Genomic DNA, 24231 nt, shown 5'->3' with positions numbered 1-24231 from the left:
AGGCCATAGATAATGAAGCCTGGGCCTGGGTTTGGACCACTCTGGTGTAATCCTTACCCGGTACACATACTACGGTAGTAATCAACTTATATATACTCTATACCAAAACACAAACGGAAAACTGAATCATATATCGAAGTGTAAGCACCATGAATCCTTCGTTAAAGTCCTTCTCCGACGTCGCTAAAATTACAGAACAGAGTATATATGTGGTTTAATTCCCTCTAATTAATCGGGTATCCACGTGCATGACTGTCAGTAAAAATGTCAGATAAAAAGATAAAACCGAAAATTGCCTTGTTAAAATTTCCCAATTTATTTAATCTTGGGATTCTGAGGAGAAAAACTAGTCGAAAGGATTTTGAGATGACAAAAACTTAACTTAAAAAGAAAAACGCTAAAACATATAGTAGGTCGGGGTAATTCGGACACCCGGGGTATGATGGACAGGCAAAGTAAAATCCGTCTAATAGCGACACCTCGCGCTTTATCATCGCTTGAAAGGCATCGGGTTATAGAGTGACACCTTGTGAACAATTCCGCCGCAAAAATTTGCATGCTTCGCTGCACAGCTTGCAGCGTGGTTCTTTTTCGGAAGAGGTGTAATTTTGCGGGGCGAAAAAACGACGTTTTATAAGGTTCCAACTTTGCGAGGAGGAATTTTTTCTGAAACATGTAAGTTAGCTCTGATTTTTATTGTTTATCTGGTCGAAGTGGATTAATTAGATAACATACATCCGTCAGTAAACTGCCACTGCTTAATTTGAGTAGGTATGATCAACTGAAAGGTGGGGTGGGTTTTGAGCTGGGGGGAGGGGATGTTTTTTTATTATTTAGCCTTGTGAAAATAATAATGGACCTTCGTCTTTGAGAGTTGAATATAATTATTCATTTATATTTTATACTCTTTTGCCACACAGGATAAATGCACTCTCATTGCCATAAATATTTTCATGGCTACTAGCAGGTAGTCCTGGTGTAAAATTCCATCTTACCCCATTCACTTTTTTTTTTAACAGACAATTGAAAATATGCCAAGAAATTATAAAAGAACTACTTCTAGAGGTAGTTGGAATACAGAAAATATGGAAACTGCAGTTAAAGAAGTTATAAAAGGAGGGAAAATTAAGTCAATAGCTCTAGCATACAATGTGCCAAGAACAACTCTTTCTCGTCATGTGTCAGGAAAGCTACGAAAACCGACTGGGTCAAATCATCTGGGCAAATGCTCCGTATTGGGGGATAAAAATGAACTTTATCTAATAAACCACATATTGGAGTTTGAAAGGCGTGGTTTCCCATTAACTGTCAATGATATCAGAAAACTCGCATATGAATTTGCGATCATCAATGATTTGCCCCACAGATTCTCAAAAGAAACTAAAATGGCAGGGATGGACTGGTGGGGTGGATTTCGCAAAAGGCACAATGACCTACTCACAATTCGTAAGCCACAGTCACTTTCAATTCAGCGAGCAGTTCATCTCAATAGGCCAATTGTCAACAAATTTTTTGATTTATTAGAGAGCACCATGCTGGAAAATTCTGTGTTTGGAGATCCTTCTCGAATTTATAATGCAGACGAGACAGGTTTGAGTTTAGTGCCTGGAGTAAAAAATATTGTTGGCCTCAAAGGTTCAAGGTATTCGAGTCAAATAACAAGTGGTGAGCGTGGACTATCTCAGACAGTTGTCATGGCTGTAAACGCTGTAGGTGATTATGTTCCACCAATGGTTATATACAAAGGTAAACGGGTTAATCCTCTTCTGCAGCAAGGTATGCCACCTGGCACTGTTGTCAAGTATAGTGAGTCCGGCTATATGAACAAAGAAATATTTTTGGATTGGATCCAGCATTTCAATGCTAACAAAAAGATATCATCTGAAAAAGTTGTACTAATACTAGATGGACATGGCTCACACACGCGTAGCATCGAAGTGCTGGATTTTGCAGCCAACAACAACATTGAAATTGTCAGTTTGCCCCCACATACAAGTCATTATCTGCAACCTTTGGATAAACTTCATTTTAAACCCTTGAAGGACTATTATAAGGAAGCTGTGCGAGTTCACATGAGGAACAATCCGGGGGTTGGTTTGACCAGATTCAATTTCCCAACTCTTTTTTGTGAAGCGTACATGAAAATATGTACTCTGAAAAATGCTGTTTTGGCATTCAAAGCAACAGGTATTTATCCATTGGATAAAGATCAGATTCCAGAGCATGCTTATGCTCCTGCTGAAACCACTGATGTTTCTGGTATTGTGATGGATTCATCACCTTCTACAAGTGGTATAGTACCAGTAAATGAAGAAGTTCCTGTTAATGAGAGATCATTTGATGATATTCAGCCTTACCCAAAAGTGTCTCGTAAAAGCAAGCCACCACGAAAGAAGTCTATCGAAACAGGGTCCAGAGTTCTTACTAGCGAAAATTATAGAAAAGAACTTTCAGCACTTAATGAAGCCAGCAACTCAGGAAATCATAGTTCAGGTCAGTCAAGTTCAGGTCAAAGCACACAAGTGAAGAAGTTGCTTAAGAAAAAAGTGAAAGTGGTAGGAAGAGAATTATTAGAAAATATTTGTGGTATTTGTGAGGGAAATTTTTTCGATGATGAGGAGGAAGAAGGTTGGATTCAATGTGAAATTTGTCAAAAATGGTTCCATGATATTTGTGCTGGGGTATACGGAAAGTTTGTAGTGAGGTTCAAATGTAATGATTGTAACTAACAGAATTTATTGTAGAGCAGCTAGTCAACATTGAATTTCTTTTCACCATTCGTTTTCTAGAAAGGTTCAATGATATTTAATATGAAACATTTATGATGTCGAATATTGAATTGATGTGTATATATTACTTTCTGATGTGATGTTTGTGTTTTGCTTAATTTTGCCATTCTAATTTAAGGTAATATAAAGCAATCATTGTTGTGTTTTACTGAAATAGGCCTCATTCATTTATTTGGACTTGAAAATTATTAGTTTGAATAAAAGTTGGTAATTTCATCATGATGTACATTCTCGCTCTAGCATCTCATCTCCAGGGGTAAGATGAACACCACAATAAATTTAATGAAAAAGTTTTTAAAAAAAAAAAAAAATTGTTTCTTAGAGGTCTAGGCACTGAGTGAAGACTTATGAGCAGACTTTGGGCTTATTCTGTTGTGTGACCGTATTACCCACGAAGTGGCTAACTTACCCCCATATTTTTTTAGCCCAAAATCGTACGTAACTTCCTATTGGTTGCCATGGTAACGATGAAGTTTTGCGGCAAATTTGCTGGGAGTTAGGCGCATCAAACCCACATGGAACGATTTTATTGGCGGTGTTACTAGGAAAGTTATTCTAAATTATATGTTAGCGGGTCCGACTTCCCCCGACCTACTATATCACACAGAATGACTGGTATATATTCCAGTAAATACCCTGCTGAGTAGCGTCTGTCGAGAGTCAACAATACACTGTCCCTCATGCTGCATGAGTCATGCATAATCACTCTTACTAATGCTTTTACCTACAGCGACCACTATTGTCCCTGGTCCCATGGCTGTTACCGAAATTGGAAATTTCATATCAAATGCGGTATGCAATTCGCCATTCATCATGAACTCGTATTGTCTCATTCTATGGAATTCCGAGTTTAATTTAGTAACTTATCGAATTGACAATTCACTCAAGATAATAAGTGTATATATCATTTATAAGTAAGTTTTATTTGGTTTTAATAAATTTTTCACTAGGCTCAAGTAAGTCCATGCTAACCCATCATAAAATATGAGGAATAATTATATATGCGCCAATGTGCAGTGAAATTAATATAATCCTTTCAATTCTTGCTATAGTATCTTTGTGAAAAACGAAAACCAACACAGAGGAAGGATAGACGTTTTGAGATTTATACAATAAATATTGTGGCCGAGCTGAGAAGGCTTTTTGCCTCTTGATTTGACCAATGACATTAAACAACATGATGCGCAACTCCGGCATTTTTGTCCGAAGATCGTATTCGATAGCACGCTCCAATGCACATACTTGACGAGCCGAAAACGAGCGGATGTGTGCTGCTTCCAAGGCGTAGCACGAATGGTGTTCGTGCCTGCTTTGACAGGTGTTGTCGATTTTAATGATATTTTTGAAAGTTGGGGTAAAAAGAAATTGGTAAAAGGTAAGGTGAATACTATTGTTGTATATCACACCCGGGCATCGCACTGTTAAGTACATGTGGGAAAGCCAGCCTTTGTCAAATACTACGAAGTTATTAATTCAGTACGGTACGTAGTTGCCCATTTGCCGAAATTACATATTTACTTACCCCTTATGGTTTCAAATAGTTCATGCACCTCCAGTTAGATTTTTTTAATCAGTGAGGATATATACTCATTGTTGATTGCTGCTCATTGTAACATACTATTACGCATTCACTTTTATTTGCGTATTGAATCAAAGTGTTAACAAGTTCACCTAACATTTCACTCATACCGGTCTATATTGTATAGTCTGATTTCTCAAGTATTTGGAGCCACGAATGCTTGTAATTTTCTGACTGAACCCTTTTATTAGTTGGTTTATATACCAAATTCAGTAAAATATTTTTTAAATAAAACATGAGATATTGGATTTATTAGCTTTTCCATTCTGAATCATATAGACTGCTTTATTTATTCTTAACGAAAATTAATAAATCTCCTCTCTTTCTTCAGATGTGAAAGTTGTGGACAAACCTGTCTAAGCATTGTGAGACTCTTGCAGCACAAGAGGCAATAGCAGAAATAGTAAGTATATCAATCAAGAAATTAAGCCGACATAAAGCAAAACTTTCAACTATTCGTCTAATCTCAATTTCCTATTATTTATACACAGGACAACTATAGCAGACGGGGAGATATCAGAAGTCTGGCGACATATCAGTGACAGTGTGATTCCAAGAAATATAATGCAATTGAAAATAGAAAATTGCAATAGAAAAACAACCTATGGAGGCATGCAAAGACATTTGACCCTCCGGTAGAGTTGTGTATGGCCCCCACATCCTGCAGGGCTTGGGGAAAATAACTAAAAATTCCAAAGCGTATAAGATTGCATAAGCGGTCTTATTTGTAAAAAGGCACAAAACACGCCAGACATACTTAAAACAGCTTTGGAAATGAGGATTACGGGTACCTCACTGCACCTGTGTTATATTTGGTTCATCAACTTTTGGTAGTACTATAGAAGAAATTCCGGAAGGGGGAAAACCATCATTCATGATAAAATACTATCATATATTTTTTGAACAACTTCAATCTAGACCAGGGGTCTCAAACTCGCGGTCCCAGAGAACTTCCAGTGCGGCCCTCGAACGCTTAACAATAATTGTAATAGCATTTTTGAAGTTTTTTTTTTTATCTAAATGTAATAGATTTTTCAAACCTTCTAAAGTGAAATTGATTATTCACACAGAAAACAATTTACTGAAAGTAGTTTTGGAATATTAATTTTTTTGTCCACATTTTGACCCAATTAAGAATACACATCAAGCTAGCAAAAGAATACTTGAATAAAACACTTGAGTAATTAAATTAAACGCAAAGTACATGAAGAAGGTGGCATTTTCGAAGAAAATGGGAGTTGTAACATTTCTGCTCTTCATAAAATTCTGAAGCACATTGTTTAATTTGTCATATTTCCGTCAATACAATCAAAAAACACAATAAGCTCAGCAGTCAATATGACAAATTCGAAGACCAACTTCGAACAGAAAATTTCCATGTGTTTGTATATTAATATAATTATACAACGACTTAGTTACTAAAAATCAATATCAATAATAATTCAAGCAATCCTATGCCACGCAATGTAGTGCGAAATGTCTTGTCGAAAAAATCTGTCATTTGTTTTTTTACTGATCTATACATGAAATGATAAAAGTAACTTTTTTGCATTACTGGAATTAATTAAACATTCGTAAAGATCCAGATAAACCCATGATCATGTGGCCTCGTTAGTTAGAGTTGGTACTATAAAATCATTTCAGACTGGCCTTAGTATGCTGGTGACACAAAAAAGATGCCAAACGCCAGGACAAATGTAATTATTAAAACATTGAGTTTATACTGTAGTATTTTTGTTAATTTTAGGTTCATATATTTAGATTAAGTTATTTTTAGTGTATGTATTATTCTTTCCTTATTCAAAGCTTGTTCAAAAATGATTTTGATGGTTGTACATAGAATTTTACGATTTTTTATAATAAATACTGTAACTTGCAAATGTTGCAATAATAGTGGAATGCAAATATTAATATGTAATTGCATTTGAAATTGAAGAAAATAATAAAACTTAATCCAACTGTTTAGTTGCATCACAATATATGTCACAAACTAAAACTATCTTAAAAATATCTTTTAAGTATACATTATCAAAAACTGTTTGCGGCTCTTTTTACAATTTTCAAAATGCAATGCGGCTCTCGAAAACCCATGAGTTTGACACCACTGATCTATTCTAGACGATTCAAGCATTGCTTTGGGAAATTATATCACTTCAATTAAATTGAAATAATCTCGCTATATTAAATACAAAATCGTTGCTATCATAAAGGTAAACCAATTCAGCCACTCGAAATATATTGGCCTTCGCAAAGAAATGGAGGCAAAATTGAGAGTTCATGAGCTATGAACATTTGTTCTTTTCTTTGTCTTGAACTTTCCATACTCCACAGCCCCTATTAATTTTTTTTAATTTTAATTACCATGTGATGGTCATACATATCTTTAACTTGTATTTTCTGTCATGATGTATTATCTCAATGTGCCAAACTATTAATTAGTGTGCATATTCTGCTTCCAGATGACATAAATGTATTGTCATGTTTATTACCTCAGCTTGGTGTATTGACAAGAAAAAGGTGCCAGTAAATTAGGTAAAAAAAATTTCAACTCATTGTTATAATCAGAATTCACAATCAATAGGAATTATAAACAGCCAACAATCAGTGAGAATTATATGCGAAATTCCTCAGAATAAATTTGTCTAAAATCGGAGGAAGGCAAAAAATATAGGTAGTTTCCACCCACACAAGCATTTTAAGAAGACTTGCTCGAGCCAAACTAAATGAGCATCGTCAGGTGATCGGTAAGGCTGCAAGTTGAATTCAGCCCTGCAACCTCCTGCATAGAAGATAATATTAATTAGTGGGCTATGAGCTAAATTCCTAAATTTAAACAAACCTATCTACGATGCATTATGTACCAGCAATGTTACCTACGATTAACTGAATATGTAATATGTCTAATAAATTCACCTACAAAAGCAAGTTCGATAGGTGCAAACTTTGTGTTATGGAATTGTATCGCAGCACAGTTTTGTATGACACCCTCTTTAAATGAAATTTCAATGATTAGGCGCAAACATTAAAATTACTAACTTTGAACTTTGTCATTATCTGCAAAATGTTCCACACAAATCTTTCCGCTATCGCGTTTGTAATCTTCTCTGATAAAAAAAAACGTCTATGATGTCCAGAATTGCTCCTTACAGCTTGCCTGTTATTCCAGCTTTCCAAGTAAGCAAAACTTCTTAGATATAGAGATTATTTTGTTTCGTTACAGGCGCAAAAAGGCAGGTACTACACGTAAAAAAGACGCCGAGTAGCAAAAGCGAGCGGAAAACCAATGACATTAAACAACATGATGCGCAACTCCGGCATTTTTGGCCGAAGATCGTATCTGATAGCACGCTCCAATGCACATACTTGGACGAGACGAAAACGAGCGGATGTGTGCTGCTTTCAAGGCATAGCACGAATGGTGTTCGTGCCTGCTTTGACAGTTGTTGTCGATTTTAATGATATTTTGGAAGGTTGAGGTAAAAAGAAATTGGAAAAAGGTAAGGTAAATACCATTGTTGTATATCACACCCGGGCATCGCACTGTTAAGTACATGTGGGAAAACCAGCTTTTGTCAAATTCTACGAAGTTATTAATTCAGTACGGTACGTAGTTGCCCATTTGCCGAAATTGCATATTTAGTTACCCCTTATGGTTTCAAATAGTTCATGCACCTTCATTTAGATTTTTTTTAATCAGTGAGGATATATACTCATCGCTGTAACTTACTATTGCTCATTCACTTTTATTTGCGTATTGAATCAAAGGGTTAACAAGTTCACCTAACATTCACTCATACCGGACTATATTGTATAGTCTGATCTCTCAAGTATTTGGAGCCACGAATGCTTGTAATTTTCTGACTGAACCCTTTATTAATTGGTTTATATACCAAATTCAGTAAAACATTTTTTACATAAAACATGAGATATTGGATTTATTATCTTTTTCATTCTAAATCATATAGACTGCTTTATTTATTCTTAACGAAAATTAATAAATCTCCTCTCTTTCTTCAGATGTGGAAGTTGTGGACAAACCTGTCTAAGCATTGTGAGACTCCTGTAGCACAAGAAGCAACAGCAAAAATAGTGAGTATATCAATCAAAAAATTAAGCCGACATAAAGCAAAACTTTCAACTATTCGTCTAACCTCAATTTCATATTATTTATTCACAGGACAACTAGCAGAGGAGAGATATCAGAAGTCTGGCGACATATCAGTGACAGTGTGATTCCAAGGAATATAATTAGAGTACTCCATAAATGTTTGCAATAGAAGAACAACCTATAGAGGCATGCAAACACATTTGACCCTCCGGTAGAGTTGTGTATGGCCCCCATATCTTGCAGGGCTTGAGGAAATAACTAAAAATTCCAAAGCGTAAGATTCCATAAGCGGTTTTGTTTGTAAATGGGCACAAAACACGTCAGACATACTTAAAACAGCTTTGGAAAATGAGGATTACGGGTCACTCACTACACCTGTGTTATATTTGGTTCATCAACTTTTGGTAGTACTATAGAAGAAATTCAGGAAAGGGTATAGTCATGATACACGATAAAATACTGTTATATATTTTAGCCAACTTTAATCTAGACCAGGGATGTCAAACTCGCGGCCCCAGAGAACTTCCAGTGCGGCCCTCGAACGCCTAACAATAATTCTAATAGTATTTTGGAAGTTTTTTTTATCTAAATGTAATAGATTTTTCAAACCTTTTAAAGTGAAATTGATTATTCACACAGAAAACAATTTACTGAAAGTAGTTTTGGAAAATCAATTTTTTTTGTTCACATTTTGACCCAATTAAGAATACACATCAAGCTAGCAAAAGAATACTTGAATAAAACACTTGAGTGAATAAATTAAACGCAAGTACGCATGAAGAAGGTGGCATTTTCGAAGAAAATAGAGTTGCAATATTTCTGCATTTCAAAAAATTCTGAAGCAAAGAAGAATTCTGTTTAATTTGTCATATTTCCATCAGTACAATGAAAAAACACAATAAGCTCAGCAGTCAATATGACAAATTCGAAGAGCAACTTCGAACAGAAAGTTTCCATGTGTTTGTATATTAATATAATTATACAACGACTTAGTTATTAAAAATCAATAATAATTCAAGCAATCCTATGCCACGCAATGTGGCGCGAAATGTCTTGTCGAAAAAATCTGTCATTTGTTTTTTTACTGATCTATACATGAAATGATAAAAGTAACTTTTTTGCATTACTGGAATTATTTAAGCATTCGCAAAGATCCAGATTAACCCATGATCATGTGACCTCGTGAGTTAGAGTTGGTACTATAAAATCATTTCAGCCTGGCCTTAGTATGCTGGTGACACATAAAAGATGCCAAACGTCAGGACAAATGTAATTAAAAAAACATTGAGTTTATATTGTAGTATTTTTGTCAATTTTAGGTCCATATATTTCGATTAAGTGTATGTATTATTCTTTCCTTATCCAAAGCTTGTTCAAAAATGATTTTGATGGTTGTAAATAGAATTTTATGATCTTTTGTAAAAAATACAGTAACTTGCAATAATAGTGGAATGCAAATATTAATATGTAATTGCATTTGAAATTGAAGAAAATAATAAAACTTAATTCAACTGTTTAGTTGCATCACAATGTATGTCACAAACTGAAACTATCTTTCAAGTATACATTATCAAAAACTGTTTGCGGCCCCTTTTACAATTTTCAAAATGCAATGCGGCTCTCGAAAACCCATGTGTTTGACACCACTAATCTACTCTACACGATTCAAGCATTGCTTTGGGAAATAATATCACTTTAAATAAATTGAAAAAAATCTCGCTATATTAAATACAAAATCGTTGCTATCATAAAGGTAAACCAATTCACCCACTCGGAATATATTGGCCCTCACAAAGCAATGGGGGCAAAATTGGGAGTTTATGAGCTATGAACTTTTGTTCTTTTCTTTGTCTTGAACTTTCCATACTCCACAGCCCCTATTATTATTTTTTTAATTTTAATTACCATGTGATGGTCATATACATCTTTAACTTGTATTTTCTGTCATGGTGTATTATCTCAATGTGTCAAACTTTTAATTAGTGTGCATATTTTGCTTCCAGATGACATAAATGTATTGTCTTGTTTATTACCTCATCTTCGAGTATTGACAAGGAAAAGGTGCCAGTAAATTACGTAAAAATTTTTTTAACTTTTTGTTATAATCAGAATTCACAATTAATAGAAATTATAAACAGCCAACAATCAATGAGAATTATATGCGAAATCCCTCAGAATAAATTTTCTCCTAAAATCGGGTGAAGGCAAAACATATAGGTAGTTCCCATTCACACAAGTCTTTCAAGAGGACTTGCTCGAGCCAAACTAAATGAGCATTGTCAGGTGATCGGTAAGGCTGAAAGTTGAATTTAGCCCTGCAACCACCTGCATCGAAGATAATATTAATTAGTGAGCTATGAGCTAAATTTAGACACAAACCTATCTACGGGGCATTATGTACCAGAAATGTTACCTACGATTAGCTGAATATGTAATATGTCTAAGAAATTCACCTACTAAAACAAGCAGTTCGATAGGTGCAAACATTGTGTTATGGAATTGTATCACAGCACCGTAAAAAGAAGTAAAAACAGTTTTGCTGTTTTGTATGTTTTGTATGCTCTTTAAATGAAATTTCAATGTTCAAGCGCAAACATTAAAATTATTAACTTTGAACTTTGTCATTATCTGCAAAATGTTCCAAACATATCTTTACGCTATCGCGTTTGTAATCTTCTCTGATAAAAAAAAACGTCTATGATGTGCAGAATTACTCTTCGCAGCTTGTCTGCAATTCCAGCTTTCCAAGTGAGCAAAACTTCTTAGATATAAGGATTATTTTCTTTTGTTACAGGCGCAAAAAGGCAGGTACTACACGTAAAGAAAACGCCGAGTAGCAAAAGCGAGCGGAAAACGGTCGCGAAAGGCGACGAGAAATATGTGCATTGGAGCGTATCATGAAATACAATCTTTTGCCTGTAGCCTTATGGAGTGACGTCAGAGTTGCCTATCATGTTGTTTAATGTCATTGGGAAAACGGACGCGAAAGGCGACGAGAAATATGTGCATTGGAGCGTATCATGAAATACAATGTTTTGCCTGTAGTCTTATGGAGTGACGTCAGAGTTGCCTATCATGTTGTTTAATGTCATTGATTTGACAGATAACAAGAGAGCTACGCTCAAATATATGGACACGTAGAGTCACATAATTTTGATGAACTCATAGCGAAAAAAAAAGTAATAGCCTTCTGGAGAAAATTTTTATCTTTAACCACTGAAAATTTCAAAGCAATTGGTCCAGTATTCGAAGAGAAAAGCGACCTTTTAAAAACGTGTCACAGAACAACAACAACAACATAATATTGAAACGATCGTTATGTCCACTACGTGTCCAACAAAGAGATGAGAGATGAATTCACGGCGGTACCGGTACCTAACGTAGGTGCGGTACTGAGTTAGCAGTCAGCCAGCATCTTACCTGTACACTGTAGGCCATATACGGTAATTGATCACAGAACACTGTTCCCTTGCAAATTTTATGTTGTTTACACTTTAGGACAGATAATTGATCACAGAACAATTCTTCCCTTTCAAATTTTATGTTGTTTCCAGTAGACTCTCATCAAAATAAACAAATATAGTAGGCTACAAGTGCTACAACGCTTGCATTACTGCACTGGTAGGACCGTGAAAGAATAAGTTACGGTAATTTCATTGTGGTAAGACACCGGTACCGGCACCAGTACCAGTATCGTACTTACGTACTGAGCTACCAGTACCGGTACCGAACCTGTAGGTCTGATATTCCGTTCCGCATACGATAGGCTATAAAACTTGCATTGCAGCATTAGTAATACCGCGGAAGGAATAAGTCAATTTCACTGCGTTACGGTACCGGTATGGCAACTTACCAGTACCGACCTACAGTAGCTGTAGTACTGAGCAAGACAATCGATCGCGAAACCGCTTGAAATAAGTGTAAAACAGTGTTCCCATGAGTAAAAATAAATACCGCGAAATTTTGTATGAAATATCATATCTCATAGGATTCATATAAAATTTAAGAATAAATAAAAGTAATAGCCTTCTGGGGAAAAATATAATCTTTACTCACTGAAAATTTCAAAGCAATGGACCTTTCCCCGACCTTTGACCCTCGGAAAATTCTTCCTATATTTTACCATTGCAAAATTGTCAAGGCTATTTTAAGAGTGCTTTTGCGAGTTGGCGTCTGTAAAATGGGGTATGTGTTCCAAACCATCATTATGATTCATCGCATACAACAATCTGTTGTTTAAAAGTACCGGTAAAGAATTTCAGGCTAGTCTATCACAGCTATTTCTACACTAATTTTCATTACTGCAATTAAATTAAAACTCCTAGAAAGACAGAGTGATCATTGAATTATCTGATTTTTATTTAAGTTCCCAAAACACAACTAAAAACTAACGAATAGAGTCCAAAAACGCGAAAACGAGGTAATGTTTACAATCACGCTTGAAAATCTGTCTGAGTGAGAAAAGTGTCTGAGCGGATGCGAAAAGGGGGCATTGTTAGTCACTTTTTGCATCTTGCTGATTGGCCAATGTTACGAAGTAAACAAGGAAGTCGATGCTCGGGGAAAGGTCCATTGGTCCAGTAATCAACGAGAAAAGCGATTTTTTCATAACGATACCAAGAAGAAGACAAATAAGAACAAGAACAACAAAAATACCAAAACAATCGTTATGTCCACTAACGTGTCCAATTATAGTTGAAAACATCAAATCCGTCGAGCTCCGTCGCGTGGTGTTGATGAAAATGTGTCATTGAATACAATCATATCCTAAAATCTCTCTCAGATTACAAATGTTTGGGCGGGCTTTCCTAACTCAACGGAAACGTATTGGAATTAGGTTATTTCGTCCATATCCCCAATACATGTTGCGTTGAATGTATAATTCATTCGAGTCCATAAATCTGGATCAAACAGTGGGTTAACAATTTTCATACCCGACATGGTGTCGCTGCTTGATGACCATTCCTGGTTCCCCGCTACTTCCCTTTGCCAGTAAATGTGTTTTCAGTTTTGTATTTTGTTGATTTCGTATCTTATTTTTTACTGAATGGGGAAAAAAAACTTGACTATGACATGGACTGGTGGCCGGACGAGAGGACGTGGTTCGCCATATGATTATGCTGTCTTATCGACTTTCCTCTCCCACAGGATAATTCGTATTCTACGTACTATTCACTGATAGTTGAAGTATTGGCTCTTATCCAATCGACTTCCACTAGCTGCTCTATGCGTGCGAGACGTCGATCATTGACAAATTATGTTCCGAGATTAATTTGTAGTTCCGCCACTACGCGCCCAACCATTAAATTCAAAAGTGATTCACTGGTTGTGTCTAAGTTTCAAGAACATATGCAGACTACACCCCTTAGTAACAACAATAATATCAAGTCATTCGAATCTCATTTTAATTACGTCAAAATTACAGCAGGAAGTTTACAGAAATTTAAAAAAAATCAAAGGGCATTAAATAAAAAAGTAAATATGAGAAAACATTCTAAAATCTATAAGTAAGAGAAAATAGGAATATTTCCTATGAGAATGTGGAGAACAAGACTAAGCTGATGGTGCACATAAATGTCTTAACAGATTTTTTGGCACTATACACAAATTAACAAGCTAAGAAGAAAAATAATAAAATGAGATGGTAAAAAAAGAAATAAAAAAAGTGCAAAGTGCATTTATTGTGTTGTTGTCTACAGTAATTCAAATATAATGTGTTAATACAATAATGATACAGTGACAACTAAGCTAGTTGGGAAAACCTCAAAAAATTTTTGCAACAACTTGCAATTCAAAATTGCTTTTATAAGATAAAAAGATATCGATTCAATTAGAAAAGTTGTAAATAATGGAGTGTGACATCATAAACATATCTTCGAGTGGAATCATGTTTACCGTAAGATTTTTTTATTTGTATTCTCCTCAGAATCTTCAAATTGAAACAATTTTTTGAACTCTTATTCTAAATTATCTAAATTTTTAATAGCGAATGTGTGAAACCATTTGATCAGCTCTTTTCTTTTGAATAAAATTTTCTGAAGTAAAATCTGGATGAATAATGAAATGACTTTTGAATGGAGCTCGCACAGACTGGAAGAAACTGACATCGCACTAAAGAAGAAGAAAAATACTTTTATACTATTTATTTTTTACGCATGAAATACAGAAATAAAAGGAGTTTAGGAAAATAAATTTAGATTCTACTTTTGAAAATATAGCAAAATTTAAGTAGCGTAAAATATGAAAAATATGGGCAATTGAACAGAACGATTTGAATTTTATTGGTAAATAAAAAAGAATCACAAAGTTTATCTATTGAGCAAAGAATTGATTTCATAGGTCTTTCCGAATACAATGCAGGATAAAAATATGTCAGAACTGACTGCTAGCTAAAAAATTGATTTTATCCAGTATAGTTGGTTCAGGGGAAACCATGTTGCTACAGCGTCTTGCACTTTACTATAATGAACTGAAAAAAAACTGACAATCAATAAGCATTGTATTTCAAAGTCACTAGAATAGCAGGTAATTTATTTATACATTTCATTCAATGGTTGTTTTTGATCATACGTCACCTTATAGTCTTTATCCTTAGTTCCTTGCGTATTTGGATAACTATGCATTGGAGCTATTAGATACTTCTTTTCTGGTTGCCTCCATTGTTTTTGAGTCACCCTGTTGGAGGCCATATAGTTAGGTTTGACAGAAAATTGTTTAAAAATCTTACATAAAAATCAGAAAATCATGGTTGATAACAATGAAAGTGAAAAAAGTAGGTTAAAATCATTTACTTAGCTATTTTGCTCAAATATTCTTTCAATTCTTTTTCATCTGCTGGATTTCCAGGAACTCTCATATCTTGTCCTGGTAATCGATATATTCTCTGGTCTCGAGGAGGATATTGAGTAGCATTCGGAACAAGACCTAAGAAAAAGTTGCGCATTTACTAGGGAAACATCCAAGAAGAGGTTAGAGGTCAACATCGGCACGTAGTTTCAATACGTTGCAACAGAGAAGCCACAACGAGTGGTTACGTGAACCAGCTTACACCAGCGAAAAGCTTTGCAGTAATTCATACAGAATCGTCTCTCCTGGATTTTCAACCTAACCATTTCTAGACCCGATTCAGCATAGCTTACCCAATTTATTACACTTGGGGTGGAGTGGGTTGTGGGTGGCATGAGATTTTTATCCGAGATGTGTAATATGTGATGCCAAAATAAGTCTTTAACCTCTCGACCGTCAATTTTTTTTTAAAACTGAGACTTCACAAAGAAAATCAAAATTAGTAATCTGATGTCACAAAAATGCCATTTTTATGAGCATTATAATCTTAGTCTGTATACAAATATTAATTGGTGAAAATGGACGTAGGAAAACCGAACCGACCGTATAATTTTTTGACCGGCGCACTATTCAAATTCCTTTGTTTATTTTGTTGTCTTCTCAAATTATTAAAGTATGGTGACCATGGTGCAATTTTCTCATCTTGAGGGATTTGTTGATGAGCAGGAACACTTTTTGCTCTCATAAGTAAATGGTAAGCTTCCTGAGGTGAGGGTGGAGTAGTAGGTGGTCCCTCATTCGGTTTTGCAGCTTTGTTGAGCAGATTATACACAACTTGTTTCTCTAAAAAAAAAAATAATATCGAATATTTTTCATTTTTTTAAATAGCGAACAGACTGAACTAAATTAATACCTCGTTGCGCGGTTCACTCACCATTCAAAATTGGCACTTCTCTGTGCCAATTTTGAATGGTGAGTGAACCGCGCAACGAGGTATTAATTCAGTTCAGTCTGGTACGTGAGCGTAATTCCAATCCAGCTAGCTTGTGCAAAGCGAACAACGCATGTCATAAGTAGGGATGTAAGTTTCAGAATTTCGAATCGAAGCGATTCAAATCAACTCCAATTCGAATTGAATCGAAGCCATTTAGGAAAAAACGTCTTGATTCTATTTTAAAAATAATGATAATTTAGATAACATGCGGCGATTGCACAGTCTCATAATCGACCAAAAGCGTTCGTTTTCTCTACGTTTACAGCGTTCCCAAGTCTTAAAATTCAGGGGTTGTTATATTTCGTCTCATCATCGACCAAAAGCGTTTATTTCCCCTACGTTTACAGCGTTCCCAAGTCGTAACATTTGCGAGTATTCCATATGAGTTAAAGCTTTAGAGGAACCAATGTTTTTTTTTTCAATTTTTTAGTCTATTTAATATGTTACGAAGTTTTACAAATACGACAATATATAAATGTTTTTTTTTTTAATTACCTATGTAACGTCATTATAATAACAACATTATTCCTCATTTAAAGTATAGGTCTGCAATTTTTCCCTTGCTATCATTTGCTTTTTTTTAAATCACGGCACAAGCGCTACTAACGCATGTTTAACTGGCGTTTATCATTTGGATGAGGAGTTAATTTTGGAAGAAACGATCACTATACATCCGGTATTGGTTGCGAACATAAATTTATGTGATAAGCAAATATAACTGAGTGTACCTCTATGTAACAAAAATATTTTTTTTCAATATATTATGTAGTTGATGCATTCATTCAATGTGTTTTTCTATTAACATGACTCATTCTTCAAGTTCTATATTGATATTTTATCACACTTTGAGGTATAGTTCTTCCAAATTTAAAGGAAGTTACCAATAATGAGATGTTATACTAAATAGAATCAGATTCGGAAATATTTGAATCGAGACATTCCGGTTCGGAATTTGATTCGAAAACAAACTATTCGAAACTTACATCCCTAGTCATAAGATAAATAACCAAAATTTTTGTGCCTGCAAGGCTGCAATTACTAGAGAGCCTAAATAGAGGTGCGGCCTGCGGTTTCACTCAGTTATTTGTATCTGGCCCTCCTGTATCGAGATTATACACCCCAGATTAGTGTGAATAAAAGAAATTCAGCTTATAAAAAAAATGCAGTGCATCATTTTAATCGTATAATATTACAGTACATAGTACTTTCCAATACCTATATATCATTAATTGCTTGTTCTGATTTCACATATCGACATGGAAAATTATATTAAAACATAGCTCACCATAATCATTTGCAGTTTCTGCCCAAGCACTGAGTTTATCTTGTACTGGTTTATACATAGCTTTGGTATTGTTATTACCAGTAGATTGTTTATAATATGAATATCCTTGAGTAGGTGGCGCAGACAATGCTCGCTTTGTATGAGTCGGACTGTAAAATAAAACTTGACCCTTAAATCAAAATTCACAGTTTTAAATTTTTAATTCAAATATCAGTTACCGCAATTATTTAATTTCAATCTGAAATCCATACAAAAACCCAAGAAGAAATATTAATTAATAATACAGTGATTGTTTGTTTCTAATTCAGTAGGTGCGCGTTACTAGTTAAGGGGTTACTAACTAAGGGGTCGGCATATACATGCATAATGCTAAACGCACTAAAATTTGGTTTATACGAGCATAACTCTGATCGCACTCAAACGACATGACATTATGCTAACTTACTTCCGACAGCTAAAACTCGTTACGATTTGTAGGGTCGGGGCTTATATGAGAATTTTTTATAGATTCATCATTTTTGGGCCGTTTTATGTGGTCGGCTTATATGCAAGGATATATTGATCTAAACAGCATAAATCTGAAAGATGGAACCAGAAGATATTGTATATGTTTTAAGAATTACTTACTTTGTCCAAAGTGATTTCTTCTGCGTGGGAACGGCAGAACTTATTCTTTGCCACTTTTTTGGTTGAGGACTCGCCGTCTGAATTCTATGTTTGTCTTCAACCTCTTGCCTTATTCTCACAGAACCTGAAACATATTGATTCTTTCGATTTTCTTTATTGTTTAATTAGGTAGTTAATCAGAGAATAGCAGAAAACTTACTTATTTGTGGCAATGTAAAATCAGTATCAGCCATCTTTCTAGCTTTTTTCATCATTAAAGTGGATAACTTAGGTGGACCTTGCACAGTCTTCCAGACCATCAGGTCTGGTTTATCTTTGTGAAATACCATGTTTCTAAACTATGTTTATAAAACTTCTGCCATTTGAGAGAAATTTTCATCGCATATTAGGGGAACAAATTATCATTTGAAACAGAATAATACGATCTGACATAGCTTCACCAATAACTAACCTAGAACCTGTGGTTCACACATTTAGACCAATGTCGTTTGTGGGAGTACATGTTCTGAGATTTTACACCAGTACATGTTCTGAGATATATATCTCATCTCTATACTTCAAATTGAATTGTGATTACTCATGTTGGCAAAATGAGTATTTACATAATAATTCTGAACTTATCTAAAACTGTCAATGACCATAATCGAGATATTTTCAAAGTCATAAATTTTTCAAGTCCATGCTTTTGAAACAGGCAATTGGTTTAACTAATTGATACCCAACATAGACTGGTAACCACATGATTAAAGCATCTTATCAACTTTCCTCTCCCCTCAGATAAATAGGAAAAATTAATCCTATCAATAATTATTTCAGAACATATTTTTACAATGTTGAAAATCGAACCGTTTTTGACACATTTCTGAAAAATACTAATAAATTTTAGAAACTGTCATTTCAATTTTCAATTATTCAAAATCTATAAAAATGTCCAGATTTAAAACTCAATTTGACTGGATTTTTGGCGCCCCAGAAGTATTTTTACCAATATGGAGGTAACTAATTTCAACATCAAGTTGTGTAAAAGGGACTGAAACCTATCGGCAAGGCGTGTTCACTTGGCTAACACAGGCAGTCCCTGAACTCGTAATAGAGCTAAAATAGGGAAAATTATAGCCTAACCCTGACCTGGTACACATACTATGGTCTACGGGAGTACCGAATTTTTAACTTCAAATATCTGGGATTCATGATAGAACTGCTGTACTCCCAATACATTTAGCACCACAAAAAATCAATGCATTTCATCATTATTCTCAAGACATAATAACACTGTCAACGACGTATGTATACCAACTCTCAAAATATAAGTACTGTAATGGATGACCATTGATTTCTCTATAACGTCTTGAGGACCTCATAAGCCTGAAAAGGTGAGGCTCAAATTTCAAACCAATTAAAATAAACTGAAGATAATATTAAAGTCTTTTGTATCTGAAGCCTTTCTTTGTCAGCACAACAATACATAAGAGGCGGAGAAGTACTTTTAATACACAGTGCAAGGGACAAGTGAGCCAAGGTGAAACATAAGTGGAAGACAAATAGGGCATTTAACTGAGAGTGCCGGTAAGTACGTTTTAATTTCGAGTGCTCATAGAATGCACATTGCAAACGAACTTGCAACAAAGTCAAATCAAATAAATATTCAATTATAACTGCTGTTTTATAGTATGTTTTTGAAAGACACCATATGAAATTTAGAACATTCACTTTATTTATAACAATAATTTTGCAAATTGAATTGCGTGTTTGAATTCTGGATTGCCAAAATATAAGATATGCACATCTGCAGCAGAGATCAATACCAAAAATATTTTATTTTAATAGCAGCAAGAGAGGACGAGGGGAGGTAGCTAGGATTAGCGTATCATAGATTTCAAGTTCGAAGTCTATGCCCATCACCTCAACCTCAAGGTGCAATACAATGGTATGATATACCGCGCAAGAGGATTGCAGACTCTCCAAAAACATGAAATAATGTCTTACAACCCTGCTTTCAGCAGAATTACCGACAGGCCAACTTCAACTCTTCACAATTTCGAAAATTAGGAATTATCTTCAACTTACGATCTCTTTTGCTTTCTGCTTGTAGATAACCGGGTGGAGATCTTTCAATTGCAACAGCTGTAGATGGCCGTTCTCTAGCGGCAAAAGAAGTTGTCTTACCGGTAACTTGGAAATTTGGAGAGGAATCCTGATAATGTGAGTATGATCGATACAATTTGTTGCTCGCTGCAAAAAATTAAAACATGCTAAGTCTCGAATAAATATTTACGGTATATATTCTGATCTAAAATAACACCGATAATATCAGAATATTCAAAGATATTTTATACAAACAACTACAGCAAAATAATTTTGTATTATATTTAAATAATTACATGAATATTTTCGTTAATATAACTTGGCATTTTAGTAAAATTCGTAACATTGATATGAAATATTACAATGATAAAATTCCGATGCACGAGTGTCTACGATGAAATAATAGAAAGAAAGAGTAATTTGACAATAAAATATATTGGGCAGTCTGGAGCGAAGAAGGTTTCTTATAGAGGTTCCTCAGCACCCAAAGCGGCCACAGAGCATTTATCTTGGTCTCTTGTTTTATCTAAAATAGTTGAATTATGATCCAACTGAACAAGAGAAAAAATATTCTTGCTATTTCGCAGAAAGAAAACATGTTATTATTATTAAATCTTTTATACTAGAACAATTAAAACCTTCAAACATGGATAAAATATCCAAAATTCACATGTCAAAATATTTATTAAATCTCACTTTTTGGCATCAAAATTTCTCTCGGCCTTAGGTCCTCGTCATTTTTTGGAGGAATGAACTGAGGAGGAGCTTGTGAGTATGAATTAGAATCGCCCTCACGATAATAAATTTCATCCAGATACTCTCGAACTGCACGACGAACTCTCTTCTGTAATTCTATACCATCGTTAATTTGTGATGGAAGAAGAAAATCCTAAAATATGAGACAAAACGAGAATTGCAATATTATTGATAATTTTAGTTTTATAATAATTTCTTTCGCTCTGAACAAGATTCTACACTGATATGTGGGGAGCTATTATATTTTGGAGGGTCCGCAATCGTCTACCCAATTTATTACACCCCTATTCAGGGTGCTTTAAGGTTTAAACCACTAGGCCATACCCTATTACAATTGTTTATGTTCATCTCCTTGAACAAAATGCCTACAATAGTATTTATACATTTTTTATAGAAAATGATTAATATAGTATTTCAGTAAGTGTTTCAGGTGAAGTGTCTTTTCACAAGTATAAATAATAGTAAACTATGTGCACAACATTAAATCAAATTAATATTTTGTCTATGTAATCTGAAATTCTGAAAATTTGATTACACTTTTCCTATAATTCATTTTTTAAGAAATTTCTGGGCTCACTTTAAATTCTAAACCTACCTTTCAATACACACTAAAACCCACTGAAAGTTTACGGCAACTCACGTCCTGCAAGAAAATACTTTTATGTGTAGAAAGTATTTCCTCTTTCAGCAATATTTACGACATATTGAAGTTTTTGATCGAAGAGTAATTGTGTTATTGTATATGATATTTATTGAACGTGACAGACCCCCTCGATTAAATGCAGTGTTCCCTTTTTTCAATTGTTAGTCGTATATATTACAAACTACCAAGCATGCAATATGAATAAAGAGCTAAAATTAATATATCCAGATACTAGAAGTGTGACCAATCCTAAATCCTACTTCTTATTATTTGTATAGGAACACTGCTTCGATAAATATAAATAGTATCGTCTTGGCAACAAACGAATAAGTATGTATGTGATGTTGACATAACATTAATCCCATTGTGTTATAATACCGGCTCAGCAAGGACATAAAGACGTTTAGTGTTTGTATCGAAAAAGGATACTCTATTTAGATAGAGACATCAATTTACAAAATATATCAGCACTATTGTTACTAGAAAAATTCATACAAAAGGGAAATCCTATTATAAATTGGCAATAATCGAGGATTAAATTTTTCATCATTTTTTATCACCAATAAAAAAAAACATTACCTTGTTAGGATGAGGTCTGTTCTTCCTCAGCCTATTTTGCGGTCTTGTTGGTAACGGTGATGAAGTAATTCTTTTTTTGAAATCATTTTTATAGACTGAAGTACCTGTCTGCATTCGAGGTGACACTTGACATGCCATTTCTGCTTTTAAGTTTATACTTTTTATCACAGATTACTAGTTCATAAAACCCAAAATTAAAATTAATCAACAAACAAATGATTATAACTGCCTTATTTATGAAACTCAAAGAGAAATAAATTTTCGTTTTCAGAATTTTTTAAACGTTTGAACATCAGATTGAAGACTGCATCACATCACATTTTGTAAATAATACTAATATTTTGTCTCAAACAAACATAGCGTATCATAATTCAAATATTTGCATCAAATATGAAACTAAGAGAACTACGAATACCAAAAATCACACCAAAAGTCTTGAAATTCACAATTTTGATCCCACTAGATTAGGAAATCCTGCCGATCGATCATCTAAAACAAGAGTCTTAACATAACCTCTCAGACTGTTTACAGAACCCTTATGTTTAATTGAAGACTTAGAGAGAGAGACATGTGAAATACTTTAAGACAAGTACTGAATGATCCAACAATTAATTTGTCCATCTGGATACAAAAAAGCGCATATTATTAAAAATTTATGGAGAAATACTAAAATACCCGAAACATAATTATAACAAAATTATATTTTTATTATCTATGACTAAAAATAGTTACTGCAACCTAAAAAGATGTGATTTATATACAGCCCATGTTTGAAATAGAAAAGTTTGAGACTTAAAAGTAGTATAAAGAACATAAAAATACACAGAGAAGTTTTAAACTTATTTGAAGATTTCTAATACTGAGCAAATATTATGGGCTAAGTGGATTATAATTTGGAAGATGTAGATTATCTAAGTAAAATGGACAATGACTAGAATCTACAAATATATGCGATTAAATATTTCCAATAAATATCACAAGTGCAAAACCCTTCAAAAAACCTACACTACTTCTTAAAGGTTTCAAGACATTATTTGATTTCTGAATATTGCGACCTATATACCAAAAAAGTAGGTCAAGAAGACTAGTGACAATCATTACAACTAATATAAAAATTATTTAAAAATACATAATCAACCTGCTGGTAAATTACTTATAAATGAAAATATAAGATCTCATTTTCATTCTACGAGAATACAATTTTTTAAGTTTATTTCATTTCAATATAACATCTAAAAATTGTTTTATTGCTCATAGATGACCAATGTTCCATCTATATAATTAAATTTATATTACAAAATATAATCATTAAAAATAAAGATAATGCATTTCTATCCTTAATAAATTTATATAACTCATTTAACATAAGTAGCACACCAACTAAAAATCTCTGTATAAATTATATTTCATCAGCTAACACAAAACCAGGATCTGAAATTCGCCTTTTCTCATTTTCTATGTTTCCTTTGAAGTCTATGTGGTCTATTTACGCTCAATCACCCTGTATGTACCAGTTGTCATTTTTACATTCACACAATACACATTGACGAGAGAGAATTGTCAAATATAGAATAAAAAGAGAATATTTTACACCCGAACGAGCGCCGCCAAAGATGACAGACGATTGCTCTTTCAGAGGACAAGAAGTTGAGTAAACACAAATAACAAAAGACAGGAACAATGCTCTTTCCCTGTGCCGAGCTAAATAAACTACTTAGAGTGCTACTAACACCTCTTGAGAACATTGAGGAGATAAAAATAGCAGTGGAGAATACAGCTGATTTCGCTAAATATTTTACGCCCGGCCAAGCATGAAACTTTGACAAAGCACACAAGGCTGTGACCTAATACCACCTTAAATTTTTATGAAATTTTATAGCTTCTTCGAAGGCTCTGCAAATATATTACAATTTATTTTAATATATAAATGTTATTCCTGTATAGTTGTAAAATATGACCTCTGACCCCAATTATGCAGTGTCACTGACGCAATTACACCT

The 24231-nt window shown here is 34.1% G+C and overlaps 1 protein-coding gene and 1 long non-coding RNA gene across 2 annotated transcripts; one reads left to right on the top strand and one right to left on the bottom strand.

The window, feature by feature from the left end:
• Positions 1-7735: 7735 nt before the first annotated feature.
• LOC144411885 (uncharacterized) lies at positions 7736-9231 on the top strand. Its single transcript, XR_013468971.1, has 3 exons — positions 7736-7865; positions 8386-8457; positions 8546-9231. It is a non-coding gene; the product is annotated as an uncharacterized LOC144411885 (long non-coding RNA).
• Positions 9232-13859: 4628 nt separating this feature from the next.
• LOC120334250 (uncharacterized) lies at positions 13860-24007 on the bottom strand. The gene is made up of 9 exons (XM_039401722.2): positions 22232-24007; positions 20950-21142; positions 20236-20400; positions 18169-18292; positions 17542-17690; positions 15866-16105; positions 15268-15400; positions 15052-15151; positions 13860-14587 (listed from the first exon to the last, which is right to left on the bottom strand). Exons 1-9 carry the CDS (start codon positions 22367-22369, stop codon positions 14456-14458), a joined length of 1374 nt encoding a protein of 457 aa, XP_039257656.1. The 5' UTR covers positions 22370-24007; the 3' UTR covers positions 13860-14455.
• Between the last annotated feature and the right edge of the window lie 224 nt (positions 24008-24231).

Source organism: Styela clava, chromosome 15 (assembly GCF_964204865.1).
Source record: "Styela clava chromosome 15, kaStyClav1.hap1.2, whole genome shotgun sequence".
Taxonomy (NCBI): Eukaryota; Metazoa; Chordata; class Ascidiacea; order Stolidobranchia; family Styelidae; genus Styela; species Styela clava.
This window is presented reverse-complemented; position numbering and strand designations above follow the sequence as displayed.

Bases quoted from the DNA above. Each gene is read 5' to 3' on its own strand.
- LOC120334250 (XM_039401722.2), bottom strand. From the start codon at position 22,369: ATGGCATGTCAAGTGTCACCTCGAATGCAGACAGGTACTTCAGTCTAT. The intron at 18,293-20,235 runs GTAAGTTGAAGA...AATATGTTTCAG, and splicing joins AGCAGAAAGCAAAAGAGATC to GTTCTGTGAGAATAAGGCAA. The intron at 15,152-15,267 runs GTAAATGATTTT...GGCCTCCAACAG, and splicing joins TATTTGAGCAAAATAGCTAA to GGTGACTCAAAAACAATGGA.